At 35.0% G+C, this 17,963-nt stretch overlaps 1 protein-coding gene across 7 annotated transcripts in view; it reads left to right on the top strand.

Annotated features, from left to right (window-relative positions):
* The window catches only part of EML5 (EMAP like 5), a 104,701-nt gene that overhangs the window by 60,424 nt on the left and 26,314 nt on the right, over nt 1-17,963 (top strand). For 3 of the 7 annotated variants that reach the window (XM_042779365.1, XM_033061834.2, XM_033061835.1), the window contains exons 21-30: nt 869-1,010; nt 2,794-2,946; nt 3,740-3,871; nt 5,023-5,111; nt 5,841-6,017; nt 6,858-7,059; nt 8,588-8,714; nt 10,242-10,256; nt 14,235-14,243; nt 17,591-17,669. In XM_042779365.1, coding sequence (XP_042635299.1) covers nt 869-1,010; nt 2,794-2,946; nt 3,740-3,871; nt 5,023-5,111; nt 5,841-6,017; nt 6,858-7,059; nt 8,588-8,714; nt 10,242-10,256; nt 14,235-14,243; nt 17,591-17,669 — 1,125 coding nt within the window. Of the gene's footprint in view, nt 1-868; nt 1,011-2,793; nt 2,947-3,739; nt 3,872-5,022; nt 5,112-5,840; nt 6,018-6,857; nt 7,060-8,587; nt 8,715-10,241; nt 10,257-14,234; nt 14,244-17,577; nt 17,670-17,963 lie in introns of those variants that run through there. The other 4 variants (XM_042779366.1, XM_042779367.1, XR_006163001.1 and 1 more) reach the window with 4 other exon arrangements.

Below are 17,963 nucleotides of genomic sequence, written 5' to 3' on the forward strand. Positions count from 1 at the left end.
CCTGTCACTACAAGCCTTACTAAAAAGTGTTCCCATACTTCTCATAAGCCCCCTTTAAGGACTGAGAGGCTGCAACAATACCTCCCTGAAGCCTTCTCTTCTCTAGATTGAGCATCCCCTCTTCAGTCAGCCTGACTTCATAGGAGAGGTGCTCCAGCCCTCTGATCCTGTCTGTGGCCCTCTTCTGGACCTTTTCCAACAGGTCCATGTTCTCCTGTGCTGAGGACTCCAGAGACAGACACAGTACTGGAGTCTGACCAGAGTGGAATAGAGGGACAGAATCCTCTGCTTTGACCTGCTGCTCACGTTTCTTTTGATGCATCCCAGGATGCAGTTTGCTTTCTGTTTTGCAAGTGCACATTGCCAGCTCATGTCCAATTTGTTGTCCACCAAAACCTCCGAGTCCTCTTCAGGGCTGCTCTAAGTCCATTCTCTGCCCAGCCTGTGTTTGTGCTTGGGGTTGCCCTGATTCACATGCAGGACCCTGCACTTGGCCTTGCTGGGCTTCCTTGCATGGGTGCACCTGGCAGGCCTGTCCAGTCCCTCTGGATGGGATCCCCTCCCTCCAGCATGTTGAGCACATCACTCTGCATAGTGACATCAAACCTGCTGAGGGTGCACTCAGTCCCACTGTCCCTGCCATTGACATACATGTGTGTGAGGATTATTTTGCTGAAGTTTTCTGTAGCACAAATTACTATAATTTTGCACAAGTAGCAGAGTGAATTTTTTTCAGGTTCTGTGGTTTTATTCAGATATTTATTGTCCTCTAAATAATGCATGTTCTTTTTTTTTTACTTTTTAAAATGTATTATTTCATATTTCAATTAAAAATAAAAAGAAATCTGATTAATTGTGTTTTTTTCAGGGTCACATGGAGGGGGAAGTTTGGGGTCTAGCTACTCATCCTCATTTACCTATTTGTGCCACTGTAAGTGATGACAAAACCTTAAGAATATGGGATTTATCTCCTAGCCATTGTATGTTAGCTGTTCGCAAATTGAAAAAGGGTAAGATGCTTAGTATGAAAAAATATTTACTGATGCATTTGACATTTACAAGCATTATGAACCTTTTGAAAGCATGACCTGAAAGCAGAATTAATCCCTTTCTTTTCTCAAATTATTTTATTAATGCTATGTTAATGAGCTATGCAAGCCTTAAGCTAATGAATCTCTACAAAAATTCTGTATGGTACTGTTCTGAAGATTATTTGCAATTGTAACTTATTTAAGTCAGTGTATTAGCAATAAAAGTTGAGTCAATTACATAAATGCTATATTGCTTATAATATTGCAAGGCTTTTTTGAAACTTTGGATCTAGAAATTTTTGGAAGAAATCTTGGAAGAAATGTTGGCATTTTCTTCTTTGTGAATGTTTCAAGGATCTAGAATGTCAAGAAAAGAGAAGTCATAAAATTTTTACTTTTTGTTTAGTATATAATTAAATTCTACTTTGACAGATGGAAAATCTGTTTTAAGTGACATAATACAAGGTGATTTTTTTAGGATTAGATGAGACTGGCGCTGACAAGCTTCTAATGCTCTATATGCTTTTCAAGATAAAGGAATAACAGTAGACTTTATCTGTTTGGCATTCATTAATGCAGTTTGATTCAAACTGATAATGAAAAGCTTAATTGAAGATGATTTATATTGACAAAGTGAATGTAGAAGAGTTATAAGCTCACACAAGCAGGGATGAAACAAGAAAGTTGCTGGTTGGTGAACTCTGTTCAGGTTCTTAAAGCTGGTGTCTCTTAATATTTTTAAAAGTACTTTTGGCAAAAAACATCTCTGATGACCATTTGCTGATGAGACACATTTTGAGATGCTTTGGCAATCTAAAGAGGTTCCTGTGTACTGTACAGAAAAAGATGAATACTTTTGCAGACTGAGTAATGGAATTGAAATAATATTTGTTAATGATAAAAGGCAAGATCCAGTGACTGTAAGAAAAATGTATGTGTAGGTCAGGAGTAACTTAAAGAGCAGAAGGCTGAGGATGTTGTTGAATGTAGAGTGACAATTACATGTGATAGTGAGGTATTTTTCCCAAGAAATATTGCAGTATTCATGTAAATTACAAGACAAAAATCAGGATATTTTTGGTGTGCATTTCTCATCTGTGTTCAGCTGAATGTAATTAAACCAGAAGTTGAGAATGGAGAAAGAAACTACAGGATAATGAATGTGAAGTCTTCTTGTGAAGCCATCCAAATAGAGGATTGCTGTCTACAAGTTAATCAGAGGAAAAAATAGTAGGGGAAAATATTTATGTCAACAGAAAATTCTGACATGAAAATAAATCTATATAAGTTGACCATATATAAATTTAAACTGGTAATTAAACTGTTTTTCAAACAACATCTGGCATATTTATTGGAAGAATTCTATGACCTAGTGTCTTGTTGTTTGTGATAGGAAATGACTGCTTTTTGTGACTCCAGAGGGTCTTCTCCAGCAATGTTTTCCTTATCAGAGCCAATGGTAACAAACAGACAGTACCAGATGCAAAGAAGGAGATCAAGTTAAAAGTACACAGGCAGTAGTGATTAATCTGTATTACTAATGTAGAACAGATTTCAATTAATATGCAAATTCTAAGATTCTGGGCCTGCATACCTGTTCTTATGGTATCGCAGCTTGGAAATTATTTTGGTAGCATCTGGAAAACTTCCTTGGAAGTTTTATAGTTTAAGAATTGCTTTCCTTTACTAATGGAAAAATAGGTCTGAAAGAAGAATAATGGACTGTAAATGTGTCTAAATGCAATTTCTTAATTTCTCATAGGAGGCAGATGTTGCTGCTTTTCTCCTGATGGAAAAGCATTAGCTGTTGGTCTCAATGATGGAAGTTTTTTGATAGTTAATGCAGATACCCTGGAGGATTTGGTCTCTTTCCAGCACAGGAAAGATGTTATTTCAGAAATCAGATTTTCTCCTGGTAAGTTATTTTTTTAACGAAAATTTTAATATCAAGGTTGTTAAAGTAAGGCTTATCACATGTAAGAGATAAAAGTAGTAAAGATTTGTAGTACTTTTAGATGCAAAAAATTGGTCAGCAAAACTAATAGTAGCACTTTGAAAGACCATGGTGTGAAGTCCTGTGTTGCTTGTTTAAGGATGAGATTATAGGAATAGGTTTGCTTATACTGACCTCCTGAATAAAACAGTCAGTTTTAAATAATGGATATACAGCAGATCCCTAGGGTTCCACTTCATGAACTGCTCATCACTGAAGTTACTGCTAGCTAATAAGAGTACTTGAAACTGATGCGTCAGAAACTTCTGAAAACTATTTTTTCCTTATTTTTCCCCCCTTAACACTCCTAATGAGGCTATGGTTTTTTCCAACATTATAGCTCATATTTTAAGAACTCAAAATGCATGGCCTACCTCAGTTAAAATACTCATCTGTTGGAAAAATTTGATGCAAATTACCGATACCAATTCTCATACAACATTACTTTCTGCTTCCCTAAGCCTTACCATTCTCTGAATGCTTCAAATTTCACAAATGGTTTTATTGTTTCAAAATGTAATGATATCGTAGTTGTATGTTTCATACTGATTATGTGATATGAAAATCAGTTTGTCAGGGAAAATGTGTAAATTAGCAAGCTGATGTCAAAGAATTCGAAGTTGCACATAGCTAAATTCCGGAATTTACTTGTGTTTAACATGCAGAGCACTAAAATCTTTTGAAAATGTTTTTTGTTTGTACTGATGTGTTTTAGGGGCTGGAAAGTACTTAGCTGTGGCATCCTGTGACAACTTTGTAGATATTTACAATGTAATGAGTAGTAAAAGAGTAGGAATCTGCAAGGGAGCCTCCAGCTATATCACACACATGGACTGGGACATAAGAGGTAAGCAGCATTCATTGTAAAAATGTGCTGGAAGATTGATTACATTGCAGACTAAGAAAGTGCATGCATAGTATGGATTTGTGGTATCACTGGCAGCTTACGAATATGCTCTCACAACATCTGAATAAATATTAAACCCATGATTTTTACACCACATACATATTTAGAAGTTGTGCTATTTGAAGTAAAATGCTTCATCTCTATACATTGGTTTGTTTGGATTTTAAAAAAATCTTTCCTGTTTATCATTTGACTTCACAAGGGCAGTCAGTGACAGAACAAGGAGGAAGGGCCTTAAGCTGAAGGAGAGTATGTATAGATTAGATGTTAGGAATAAATTCTTTACTATAAGTGTGGTGAAGCACAGGCAGGAGGTTGGAACTAGATGGTCTCTAAGGTCCCTTCCAACTCCAAACGTTCTATAACTTTATGTTTCTACTCCTTTAATAATACACTGTATAATGTGGTTTCACACATAACAGAAAGACTCGATTTACCATGTTCCAGAGTATTAATGTGATTAATTAAAATACTAAATTTAATCCTATTTCATTAAAAACAAGGCTGTGCAATTGTGCAATCTATTTGTTCGTGTTCTTATTTCTCTACATAATCACTTTTGAAAGTCTGATTTATTTTGAGAGAGTGTTGTAAGTTAGCTCCCTTCGAGAATTTGAAAAGGAAGAGGACAGAAATATTGGTAAGAATTTCCCTCAGCAATGAAGTAGTATAAAGGTGTAAAGAAGTCACCTGCTTGGGATCAGTTGGTGGCCAGGCAGCATATGTGCTTCTCCATCCCAAGAGCACGTGCATCAATAGCCAATTATCACAGACAAGCTTTGAATTACACCCAGTACTTTTTTTCTACCATCTAATGGGACAGCCATGATAAGGAGAGAAAAGTGATGCATTAGTACAGTTTTCAAAGAGAGAAGAAAGAGTTGGGAATTTAGGGAGTCAAAGGACTTAGGTCTCTTTAGAAGATCATACTTCCAGATCCATTATTTATGTATGCAGTTTTTTCCAGTAGAAGCAAACAATTGATGCAATGCTGTTAGCAATAAAAAAATCAAACTAACCATTCTTTTTTTTCTTCTGTAAAATGGAATCTTCTGCATTAACATACATTATATATGTCATATGTTTTATAGGAAAACTTTTGCAAGTCAACACTGGTGCTAAAGAGCAGTTGTTTTTTGAAGCCCCTCGGGGGAAAAAACAGACAATTCCCAGTTTGGAGGTGAGGAACTGTACTGCTTTCTTAACTTGTTTGCAAATTAGAGGTATGATGCAGCCTATCTATACTACATAAGAGGGAATGATGTATAAAACTATAATTTTAAACTTTTAAAATAATGAACAGTGTAGGGGATTTCACATTTTTCTCTTCTATTAAGAAACAGGCATTTGACCAATTTAGTAATGAAAATGTCACTAGAATTCTGCGTGTCTTTTCTGATACCTAAAGACCTTTGAAAACCTATTGCAGATTATCTGACCCTACCCTTTCTGTGGAAAACCTCATGTTTGTCTTTATGTAACAATGTCGTACGGTTTACATAATACGTATAGGCAAGAGTAGTATATTGTAGCTATAATGTTATTTTGTTTTCTCAAATATAGAGCATTGTCATAGGGCAGAGAGCAAAAATGGATAATTTCCAAATGACATTTTCCATGGTATTGAAAAGCAATGTTGGAAAATATAATTTGTTTTCTTTAGCCTGAAAGAGCAGCTAACGTAAACATTTTCAAAATGCTTCTTTAGGTTTTGGAATTAAAAATTCATAGAGGTAAAATTGCACGTCTCAAATGAAGTTCTGAATGATAAAAAAATAAGTGATTAATATATTTAAATACTATTTTTAGATGTTATGTATCTTTCAGTAAAAGGACTTTTTCTCAAAACTAAATATGGAAGAAAAATGCCTAAGAAGTATGCTCTGTCTCAAATGGGTTGTTTTTGTAGGTAGAAAAGATTGGCTGGGCATCATGGACAAGTGTTTTGGGCTCTTGCTGTGAGGGGATCTGGCCAATAATTGGTGAAGTCACAGATGTAACTGCTTCATGCCTCACTAGTGATAGTAAAGTATTAGCCACAGGAGATGATTTTGGATTTGTGAAACTGTTTCGATACCCTGCTAAAGTAAGTAATTTTCAGCTGTTTATGGAAAATATTTATTAATAAATCTGCCTTTTCAAAACTGTGAAAAATTCATCACTCAGAAGAAAATAATGCTTTTATATTTTTCTCATTTTTATCAAAGAAAGCATTCAGTATTACACCAGATTTTGCAGTGCAATAAACTTGGAATTAGTAAGAATGATCTTTCCAGGTCAGACTGTAGAGCCATCTCATGCAGTGTCCTGCTGCTGACTGTGGCAAATGAATAGGAAAAGCTTTAAGAATGAGAATGTTTTGGAAGACAATGAATATGTCTTTTTTACCTAGATTTCATTTGTGATTTTAAGGACCTTCATTCTGTCCAATATTAGTTGTTTTTTCTAAAATTGAGACACTTAATATTATTTAATCATGCATCATAGAAAAACCATTTCAGAAGCACATTGTCTTTTTTACAGCTCTTCAAGTACCTCTAGTTTCCCTGTATATTTGGTGGTAAATGTATCTTTGATTTTGAAATGTTGCCATGCTGAGGATGGTGACAGTGCACAAGTCGTGACTCAAAATATTCTATGTGAATTTTATTCCAACTCAGTTAGAAAAAGTGATCCAGTGTTTATTGCTAAAATCTGTTTATAAACTACCTTTTGATGCTTGATATGAAGATAAGGTTAACATTTCATGTAGTTGCTATAGGAGGGACACTTGGCAAGTCGTGTTACAATGATATGAAATACAAAACTACTGAAGCTTGAACTGTGAAGAAGTTAAGGTGACGTAATTGTGCACTGTCAGCTTATTTCAATTTTTGTCTAGCAGACTGGATAAATTCGATCTTTGCCGCCTTTTCCCCCTTTTTAGGGAAAGTTTGGAAAGTTTAAGAGATATGTTGCTCACAGTACCCATGTGACAAATGTCCGGTGGACCTACGATGACAGTCTGCTGGTCACTGTTGGAGGAGCAGACACCTCCTTGATGCTGTGGACTTATGAGCTGGAAGGACATCGGGATAGCAGGCAGTGTGACAGTGAAGAGTCTGATCTAGATTCTGAAGAAGATGGAGGTCAGTAATCATTTGTACAACTAGCTGGGTTATGCCATTTCAAGAAAACTTTATTACTGAAAATTTAGAAATAATTTATGCATTGTTTTTATTTTAAGTAGCAAATACTCTTCAAAGATGTTAAATAAAATTTGGTTTTGGGGAAAGGACAAATAAACTGCTGTGAAGAAAATGATAATGAAGTGTTTGAGTCACTGCTTTGAGTCAGAGTACATAAAGAAACTCTTGATATGTTCTAAATGAAAAATATGAAGTATCAATTATACATAGAGTCTATATTTAAAACAGAATCATCACAGTTTAAATGCGGTCACTAATTCTAAAGAAATTATAGTGAAATCTGTATCATGTGAGATCATAGTTATCTTGTTACAGCATCTGCTTCCATAATGTGGAAGCATAGGAGACTGAAGTAGATGTTTACATAACTATTTCAAGGTCACAAGATTAGTAGTTCTAAAGTATTCATTCTATTTTGTATTAACTTCTGCTGGTTTTTCCATACTTAAGTTTTCTTTTTCACATTATAATTCCAAGGGTTTATGAGCCTCCAGACATGTTTTCTCCCAAGTGTGGTTTTTCCTCCTTGTCAAATCCTCAGTGCATCTTTAAATTGTCACTGCTACTCATTAAATAGTTCTGTGTAATAAACTAACTTCAGCTATCACTAAAATATATTAAATGACCAAAGAAATAGATTAAATATTAGAGACATATTAAACATTCATTGGAAAAGAATTTTTAGTCACTTTCTTCTTTAAAGTACTGAAGAATACATCCACAAAGTAATTTAGTTGCCTATAGGAGGACTTTCTTAGTCAATTTAAATTTAAGAAAGCTTTAACTTTCTTAGTCAAAAATTGAAATCTTCAGGCTTTCTGTTCAGCCTCTGCTTGAGACCTGTTAGAACATCTTAACCCTATAATTTTCCTTAGACTCTGCTGCTTTACACAAAACCTTCTTAAGCTGTGTGTTCAAAAGTACTCTAAAAGAGAGTGAGGTCTGTGAAGATTTTCAAGAAATTACATTGACATCATTATCTACAAAAGTTTTTCTTGGTCAGGTTCTATTAATTTCAGTTAAATTTAAGAACTATTCACCATCACATTGTTGATGTTAGTAGTTTCTACCTTTGGGAAAAACCAAAATAATGGAGAATAAGTAACACCCTTGTCACAACTTAGCTTTTCTAACATTTATTTTACTATAGTAAGCATCATCTTGATGTGCCTTACTGTAGTTAAGGCCAACAAAGTAGAACGGAGAAGCTTTTAAAGTCTCTTGACTCTGAAGTAGTTTTTTTCCTGCAAAAATGTTGTAGGGAATTCTTTTTCTTTGAATGTCTTTTATTAACAATGTTCATAATTCCCAGCTACTGTCTTCCTGTTGTTTATTTTGTTACTAATAATCTGTGCTATAATTGTTTTTGTTTTTGTAATCTAATACATTGTTGAAATCTGGTCAAATTAAGATTAAATTGCTCTTGTACCTTATTTTGGTTTGATATTCTTCCCTCTGGTTTTATTAGGTTATGACAGTGATGTGACAAGGGAAAATGAAATTAATTACACCATCAAAGCCTTATCAACAAACATTAGACCAATGTTTGGAATTAAGCCTCATCTGCAACAAAAGGAGCCAACCTTAGATGAAAGGTAATTACTAAATTACAATTCTAGCCAAGAAATCAACCTGAAAAGATAATAGTAAAACAAGACTATATTGGAATATATAGTTCTTAACTTAAAAGGATGTGTATAAAAAGACTCTAAATACCTTTTTGAAGATTAAAAGAAAGGTGATCCAAATTACTGGGCTGTATCTATTTGCAGAGAGCACAAAAGTCTACAAACTATGTATGTGTATTTTTATGGGGAGTTCCTTGAGATGATTGAGTTGTTTTTTGCTGATATTTAATAATGTTTTTTTGAAACTTAAATACTGACTGGTGGTTAGTGATGGCACTATAGGCATGAGCCTGTATGATTGCTTTAGTGAAGGACAGGTCTTCATTTTTTGTTTCTGCCAACAAACTGCTTTGAAGAGTTCAACTCTAATTGCTCCTTGCATTGCTTCAGTCTCCTCATAACTTCTACTTTTCTTTGAAAAATTCCGTCCACCATTCTTCTACAGTTTGTTTTAATGAATCTTGGAAAATTAAGTTGATTACTTTGCAGTGTTAGTTTTATATCTTGGTTCACTATTGTGTGCTTTAGAAGATAATGGGATGGGGAGTAGACTGCAATAAACCCAGAAGATAAAGTAGATGCAAAATAACAAAAACAATTTATAACCTCTAGAACATTATCTGTTGTGGAATCTGCAGCTGAGCACAGGACCCTGAAAGTTGTTTGTTTTCCACAAAATAGATGTGGACAGCATATGTGAGGAAAAAGGAAGGAGGGATTCCTGATACAGCAACTGGGGAATGCTGATACTAAAGAGAGGAAGCGAGGAAAACAGCAGGGTATAACAGGGTGTAAGGATATGGTGAAATAGAATGTTCTGTAGGAATGTGAGGAGTTCTGTGGCAATGCTCATGTCTCTTTCCACAATGAAACTGGACAGGTCTGTGATAGCCTTGTTGAGAAATGCAGTGTGACTTTTTTGGGAGTTTCATATCATCTTTTGTTTTTAAGTTGTGTTGCTGTAGGAGAGAGTGAGATGCCTGTGTATAAAGCTGTGGTTCCCTGTCTTGCATTTATGAGAAATGGTCTTTCTTTTTTTTAATTAGATATATTTGATGTGAAAATCAAAAAGAAATAATGTGCACGGTATGAAAGCTTTGATTAAAGATTTTTTTTCTTTTTAATGAAATTGTAAAGCTCTTGTGTTTCTTTCAACAACTGTTTCTAGAAGCTGAGTGAATTGTGTTTTTCAGTTTCAGATAAATTACTAAGAGAATTAGTTCTGTAGTAAGGTAATTAAATTATGTTTCAGAATGCAAAAAAGATAATGAAAAAATTCCATTACTTGCATTGTTGAAAAGTTTGGTCCCCTAAAACGTCAAAGATTTTTTTTGGTGAAGAATAAAACCAGACTATGGCTACTGTATGTATTTTAATTTCTGTTCTGAATTAATATTGTTAATATTGTGTAAGATTGATAAATGTTTTAGAAATGTTTTAGTCTACTAATATTTATTTTATTTTTGTTACTCTTTATTTTTGCTTCCTATGAAGGCAGGGGGTAGTAAGGTAAGTTCTTGTACATGAAGTCCAGGTTTAAATGCATTTTAATAACTTAAGATGCTTGGGAAAGTAGTTACAATTTGCAGCAGAAGTGAGGGATTTACCTCTTTACTATTAAACATTAGCTTATTAATGGGTAGAAAAGGGTTAAGGGACAAGTGCAGTTCTCACTCTGAGTTGACATGAGGGAATGCTCAAGTATTTGAGAGGAGGTGATCAAACCTCATTCTCCCTTCCTCAATATTTGGAGTAGCTAAGAAGGAGCTTGCCTTCACTGTCTGAGTCAGAGAGCTTGCCTAAGTATTTGTGGCAGCCTGTAGCACACAGCATCAGTGTGTAGCACACACAGCATCAGTGTGTAGCACACACAGCATCTCAGGGTGTAGCACACACAGCATCTCAGGGTGTAGCACACAGTATCAGTCTGTAGCACACACAGCATCTCAGGGTGTAGCACACAGCATCTCAGGGTGTAGCACACACAGTATCTCAGTGTGTAGCACACACAGCATCTCAGGGGGTAGCACACACAGTATCTCGGTGTGTAGCACACAGTATCAATGTGTGGCACACAATATCTCAGGGTGTAGCACACAGTATCTCAGGGTGTAGCACACACAGTATCTCAGGGTGTAGCACACAGCATCTCAGGGTGTAGCACACAGCATCTCAGGGTGTAGCACACACAGCATCTCAGGGTGTAGCACACAGCATCTCGGGGGTAGCACACACAGCATCTCAGTGCTGTTGTACGGGTCCAACATGGAGTAGAGTGCAGTCAGCACATTGCACAGTGCCTGGGGTGGCTCTGTGAGCAGCACCATGCTGAAGCTAAGAGACCTTCAGAAGTGAAGGGAGCATCACTGCCTTGCCAGGGCACCTGCTGTGCTGGAGGATCTGGCTGCTGGGTGCACAGCGAGTTCACATGGGAGTCCCTTGTGTGCATGCCTGCACTCGGTTATGAACTTCTGCACCTGCTCTAGTTAGAATATATGCATATGTAAAAACATGCTGTTAAATTTGCAGCACAAGAAATCCTTAGGCTGTTAGGCCACCCTTCAGACTCGTTGACTGAGCTGCTTCCGTGACTGGAACTCTGATTTCATTCAGATTCAATTGGTCTAGGGTTTGCTTGCAGTGTTAAATGCCAGCTCTACTAATGATATAGTATTCTCTAGCAGTGAAATTACCATGTTACATCACTGAAATTGTAATACTTATTTTAACTTCTATTGGAATCACAAAATAGCACTGCTGTGAGGCAGCACTTAGGTCTGTAATTTGAATTATTTATCATTTCTGAATAATAATGTTTATAGATAATATTTTTATGTGAAAAGATGTGTACCGTGTGTCTAATTTGATTGTGTAATAACAGTATGGATACACAGTAGCATAAAATGCATTTGAAAACTGTTGCTATCCTTTACTAAGAGTTCTTTCCTAGTATGATTTTGTGCTAGGTAAATTACTCAGAAAAAAAGTCCATTATGGTTGATTTTGAAAACACTTCTGACTCAACTGCTTCCTGAACTGCACAGCACTGAAGGCTGGGAGATGCCTCTGGAGAATAACGTTCCATTCTTATTCTGTTCTTATACTCCCTGAGGTTACCTATTTGTGGTCCTCTGATTAATGTACCTTACAGAAGAATGGCTGTACCAAGAGATCTCAAAACTAAACAACCAGGAATTTCAGTTACATTTTTTCACCACAAGTTTTAAAAACTTGCAAGCAGATGAAACCATTACTTAGTCTATGTGCTGAGATCTCTTGCATGAAAAGATCCTAGCAGCCTATATATTTCACAACCAGGTGTTGAGGCAAAACTACATCTGATTTTATTTAGGTTGGGGTTTTTTAGGTTTTGTTTTGTTGTTTTGGTGGGGTTTTTTTGTTTTGGTTTGGTTTTTTGGTTTTTTTTTTTTTTTGTTTGGTTTGGGGTTTTTTTGAGGATTTTTTGTGCGTGTATAGGGACATATAGACAGAATAAAAAATAGCCTATTTTAGATCCTAGTGTATTCAAAATGGGAAGGAATATAAACTACTAGTATTTAAAACTAGTCCCTTACAGATTGAGAAGTGAAGAAATTTTTTGGTAGCCAATAAAGACAGTAAATAAATTTAAATTGTGCTTCCAAGGGAGTGAGAGAGGAAGGAAACTATTGAAATGAAACATTTTTAATCCAAATGTCACAGCTATCACCTTGTAATTGCTGAAGGAGAAATTCTGAGATTTTATAGAGACATCTTCCATGTATGTTTTGGATAAATGAACAGAATGCAATTACATTTTTCTGTTTGCCAGTCTAGTGCCTTGTGATATTAATGTAAATGATACAAATTCCAGAGTTGTTTTTGTAAAAAATCATCTTTATCTTCTCCTTTCATTTTGTCAACTTGTGTAATTTGGGAGAGGGGAGAAGCCAGGAGACAAAATGGAAAACAATAGCAAGGGACTTAGCAGTAGCAGCTTCTTCTCTCTGTTTACCATATTTGCAGAATAAATTGGATAACAGGAAAGTTTAAAATTTAACATTAACTTTAAAAAATCACCCCAGTTTTAGAAAACAGGGATTTTTGAAGCCAAGCTTTTTGCCCGTTAGAATATACATTAGTGCAGGGCATTAACCTTGGGTCTGAAAACCCTGAAATTTCAGACTTCATTCTTTCCAATCATAAATTTAGTTATTATTAGTTAGTTATATTACAAGATGTAGAATGTAACAATATGATGGAAAAGAATGGTCTCCCTTTACCACTTCGAGGTAATTATTTTTTCCTCTCAGAGGTGAGCTAAAACCCATATTTTTTAAGATGTGAAAAAGCCAGTTGCCAAAGTATCAAGGTTTACAAAGTATCAAATAAATTGGTTTTATCAACAGAATCCATGTAATCCTTGCTTTACTGGGAAAAATATCTGGAGGTACCTGAATTTTGTACTCCTTGAAGAATTGCATGCTATTTACTGCACAACTTGTTTAAGCTACATTTGGATTTTATTGTGGGAAAGGTTTAGGTGTTTCCTGCTAATACTAAATAGTGCATCAATCTTGCACTACAAAATAAAGTTGAAATTAATTAAAAGACATTCAGTAAAACCCATCATTTTCAGTACAGGAAAAAATTGTGGATTGGTGAGTTGTTGACATTGTGTTCTTAATTTTCAGGATTTTTTTCCCCTGAATTATTCCCTAAATTATTTTTCTAACTTATAAGTGAAGAAAACTAACTAGTGTTCACCTTGCCACCGTGAAATTGCTTAGTGGTTCTTAAAAGAAGAGATTATCAAATCAGTGGAAGTGTACCAGCAAATCAAATTAATGTAAAGTGCCCATGCATACAACAAATGTTAGTAAATAATCTGTACATGCCCATATGCTTTAATTATTAATCATGATTTTTGGCTAGCCAAAGTATGGGAGTATTCCATCATACATGACTGAGGAAACCTATGCAGTGCGAAGTATCTTCAATCCACATAAACTGAATTATGTAGTCATGAAAAAATAGTATGTATCAGTACTGCTCCGTACACCACACATTCTGATTAGCTGAGATAATTTTATTAGTGTAAATGAATGTATTTTTGTGACTGAACATCCGTCTTTAATAGCGAGTTGACTGTTCCATCCATCAGCTTATTTCAGGAAATTAAACCTGCACACCTTTCTTTCAGTTATTCAGGTGTTGTGCTTGCTGGCTCCAAACACTTGGTATAGTTCAGAGATTTTTGGTTCCATTTCTGCTTTATTTCTCTATTTACAATGGAGAACACAAGTTCATAATTCCCATTTAAGTGAATGGGATTTTTCTATACAAGTAGATTTCTATAGTCTATGAAGTGAATAATCCCCTTGTAAAAATAAGTATGCAACCCAGGAAATCAGCAGTAATTATCTATAAGAATAACTCAATGGCACCTAACATTTAGCCAAACTTGTATAAGTAATCCTTTTCTCTTTCCCATCTGCTGCTGAAAAGAGGTTCCAGGTAATGCTTTTATTTTCCTATCTAGTCCATCTTTTACTGCCATCTCCATTTTCCTCAAAAAGCCATCTGTCATGTCGGGTGCCATACCATGCACCTATCACTCTTCAGAATCTTGCTGTATGAAAAATCTGAAATTTATATATATTCACTGTAGTTCTGTTTCATATAATAAGCTAGATACTTTTTTACCTACCTATATGAACTCCAACTCCATGAACTATTATACTTTCCCATGTTTCACAAGTGGTATTTTTCAGTAATATTTATTAAAATAGAAAGATTAGCACTCCTTCCAGCCCCCTAGTGGAGAGCTGTTTCACATGTGATGATTTGGCAGTCTCACCTGACATGTCCAGGTGTATATGTTACAAAATGATTTAAGCATCAGATTCCCTATATCTGCATTAGTGACTTTAAACTGGCACTTACTGCTTATAGGACACATGAAAATAATTACAAATCCTTTTGGTTAAGAAGCAGTATTTAGAAACTACCAGCCTTCATTATCTTCTAATGGAAACGAGACCTCTGTAAAGTTTCACAAATGACCTTGAAGTACTTGCCAAGAGTAATGGAAAGAAGTCCTGCTTACTTTTAAAATTCATTCTATACTTCATGCTTGCCAATACCTTTTGGGGAGGGCATTGCAAGACATTTCATACTGAAGAATAGTGCAAAATCAATTACTAAGTTCTCTGCAAGTCCCCCTAAGTATGAAGTGCAACTTTGGGGCCCCACACAGGAAGAGACTTTTTCTTTTGTACTAGCTACTGTAATTTGCTCTATGAAATCGTACTCAAAATAATACTTGCTTTTTAAAAACAGAAATAAATATTGTAAATCACGCTGTTATAAGTTACCATAGAACTCAAAGAATTGGTGGTAATTTACATATTCTGTATAACAGAAAATAACTCCTTGTTCTATTATTAACTTTAGATACTCAGTAACAATGAGGAAAATATGGAATGAAATACATCATACAAAAATGGGTAGTAAAATTTAAACTATGTCTAAAATTGTGAACAAGGTATTTTTTTGTTTCAGAAACAACTTCAAAATATAACCTCAAAAGTTGTTGAGAGACCTAGATCAATGTTTGTACTCCATTTTTATGGTTTCATAAAAAAGAAATATTAGAATACATATAGCAAATCTATTTCAATTTTGACAACAAAGTGCCAATATTGAAATATTTATTTCCCTTATGATAGATGGCTGTAACTCTCCTTCCCCATGCTACAACTGATGCTATCCATATGTGAATTCACCCCAACATGCTATTCATGCTCTCCGTTCCATATTTTCCACGCAGTTTTTGAGCATGCAGTGAATTATGCATACAGGTATATGACCACTGTATGTTGTATATGCCATTAATCACTTTGCTGCATATTACATAGCAAATTAAAAATATTTTCAGCTTTCAGACCTTTCAAAAAGGACTTGGAAAATGTATTCTCATATCCTTCAGCATTCCTATTTTTAAATGCTCAAGTTGTTATCTTGAAACTGAGTTTGGAAGATGTGCTTATAATTTACATTCCAGTTCCACTGCTCTGGATGAATATAGAATTGATCTTTCCTGGACAGATACTTAGATAAATTGTTTAGGTGACCTGTGAGATAATGCAGCTGAGTAAAAGTTGTCAAGTTTTCCTGACCAAAATACATTCACTTTACTCTGTTGGGTGATAATGTATGAATGTAAATATACTCTCATGATTACTTAAGGATGATATCAACCTGTATTTGTATCTGTGGAACCTTTAAGTATAGATGGTCTTCTCAAGCAGTTGTAAAATGTGAGATTGTTTCACCTCTACTCCCATTCTATCACAAGAGGTTAATAGGCAGTGAATGTTATAAAAATGCCTCATTCTAGAACCAAGCAGCAGAGAAATATTCAGTTCCAGTAATGTAAACCTCTGTCAGAACCCTGCCCTTTCAGCTTTTACTGCTTTCATCAAACTTCAAATATTTTCTTCTCCAACTCATTTTTCCCTCTGTTTTTCAGGGTCATAAATGAATTAGGGCCAGTGTAGGAGAGGAGGAAAGAAATGAGGTTTGAGTGTTCTGTGTCAAAAATGAAGCTGACAAGTAGAAGAAGGGCTTTTTATGCTGTGTTTTGATAATTTCTAGAGGAATAGTAATGAGACTATTGCAGAATTGTCTATGTCAAATGAGAAATTAAAAATATAAAGTCTTTTGAAACATTCTGGAGTGAGCTGTTTTGTACTAAAATTAGGCAGGGAAAATGAAGAAATAAATCTAATAAAATGGCATTTTATGTGAATAACTGAAAAAATGCTTTTCACCTGTCCTTCAAAATACACAGTGTACAAACAAATAATATTTTATCATTCTGAGAAAAGACAGTCATTATTTAAAATCAAAGTCATCACTGAAGAGCAGAGATGAAATTAGAATTACTTCATACTAAAAAGGAATATGAAAGAGACCTGTTGCTTCATGTTTGATATTAGTGTATTACACTGCCTACTGGATTAAATAATCTGGATATCATGGAATTTCAGCATATAATTTATTTTAAAATGAATTGCTCCTCTTAAATATCAAGCTTAAATGATTTTTATCACAGCCACAAATGCTGTATCTATAGATTCAATAATCAATGCTCCTGCAAATTACTAGGAATAGTTGCATATATTTAATAAATAAAGTTTATTTGTTTGTGTGTTTCTTTGTGTAGGTACAGTAGAATGTAATGTGAAGGATGCTATGGATATTCGTTAAAAATATCTAATTGAGATTTCTTAAGTAAGTCTGGGCTATTCAGAACAGTGGAACATGAGTTATGGCTGTTACTCCTGCATTTGCATGCTCTTGGTTTGCTTCCACTAAGCTTTGATCAAAACTCATTTCAGTTGATTTAAGAGTGAGTGGGCAGGTGCATCTGGAGTTCTTTACAAACTATTACAAAAATAGGGAAAGTTAGGGGTCTGCTGGAGGCATGTGGGGACAGAAATTATTGGATTAATCAGGTAAGCCTCTCTTCAGTAAAATTACTGCAGAGAAGATGAAAGTGCCTTAAAAACTTAGCTTGAAAAAGAGAAGAGTATTTTAAAAGGGTCAGTCGTTTTGAAACAAGCTTTCACATTAACCCCATGGATCATTGAAGAATTAGAGAACCTAGCATGTTAAATGAAGGATTTTTAGGTTTTGTCTTTCTCCTTTGACAGAGGTATTTCTTGTAAAGACGAATATGAATGTAAGTGGAGTAAGACAGGGCTGTAAGAGTTCCCTGTGCAGTAGCAGTTGGAAGGTACTGTTAGTATGGAATGGGTGACGGACAGCCTTCTCTTATTCACAGTTCTTTATTTCAGACCTCCTGTTAGTAGGGCACTGCCACAGCCGGAGAAACTTCAGACAAATAATGTGGGCAAAAAAAAGAGACCTATAGAGGTAAGAAAAACACTGCTCTTCTCTTCTTCTAGGATTTTGTTTTGCCAGACTGACACATATGTGAACACATTAAATTATTGTTTTATTTCTAAATATATTAAAGGTGGAAATAGTAAATAGTGGGTATATAGCAGAAAAAGTGGGAGAGAACTTTTCCTTTAAATAAAAAAAAGACTATATTTCTTTTTCTTCCAAACAAATTGGAGTATAGCTCAATTCATAGTAATCATGAAACCTTAAACCTAGCTGTTGAAAGCAGGATGTCTTGTTTAGATAACTGGATTGTTAAAGGAT

Source organism: Catharus ustulatus, chromosome 6 (assembly GCF_009819885.2).
Source record: "Catharus ustulatus isolate bCatUst1 chromosome 6, bCatUst1.pri.v2, whole genome shotgun sequence".
Lineage (NCBI taxonomy): Eukaryota > Metazoa > Chordata > Aves > Passeriformes > Turdidae > Catharus > Catharus ustulatus.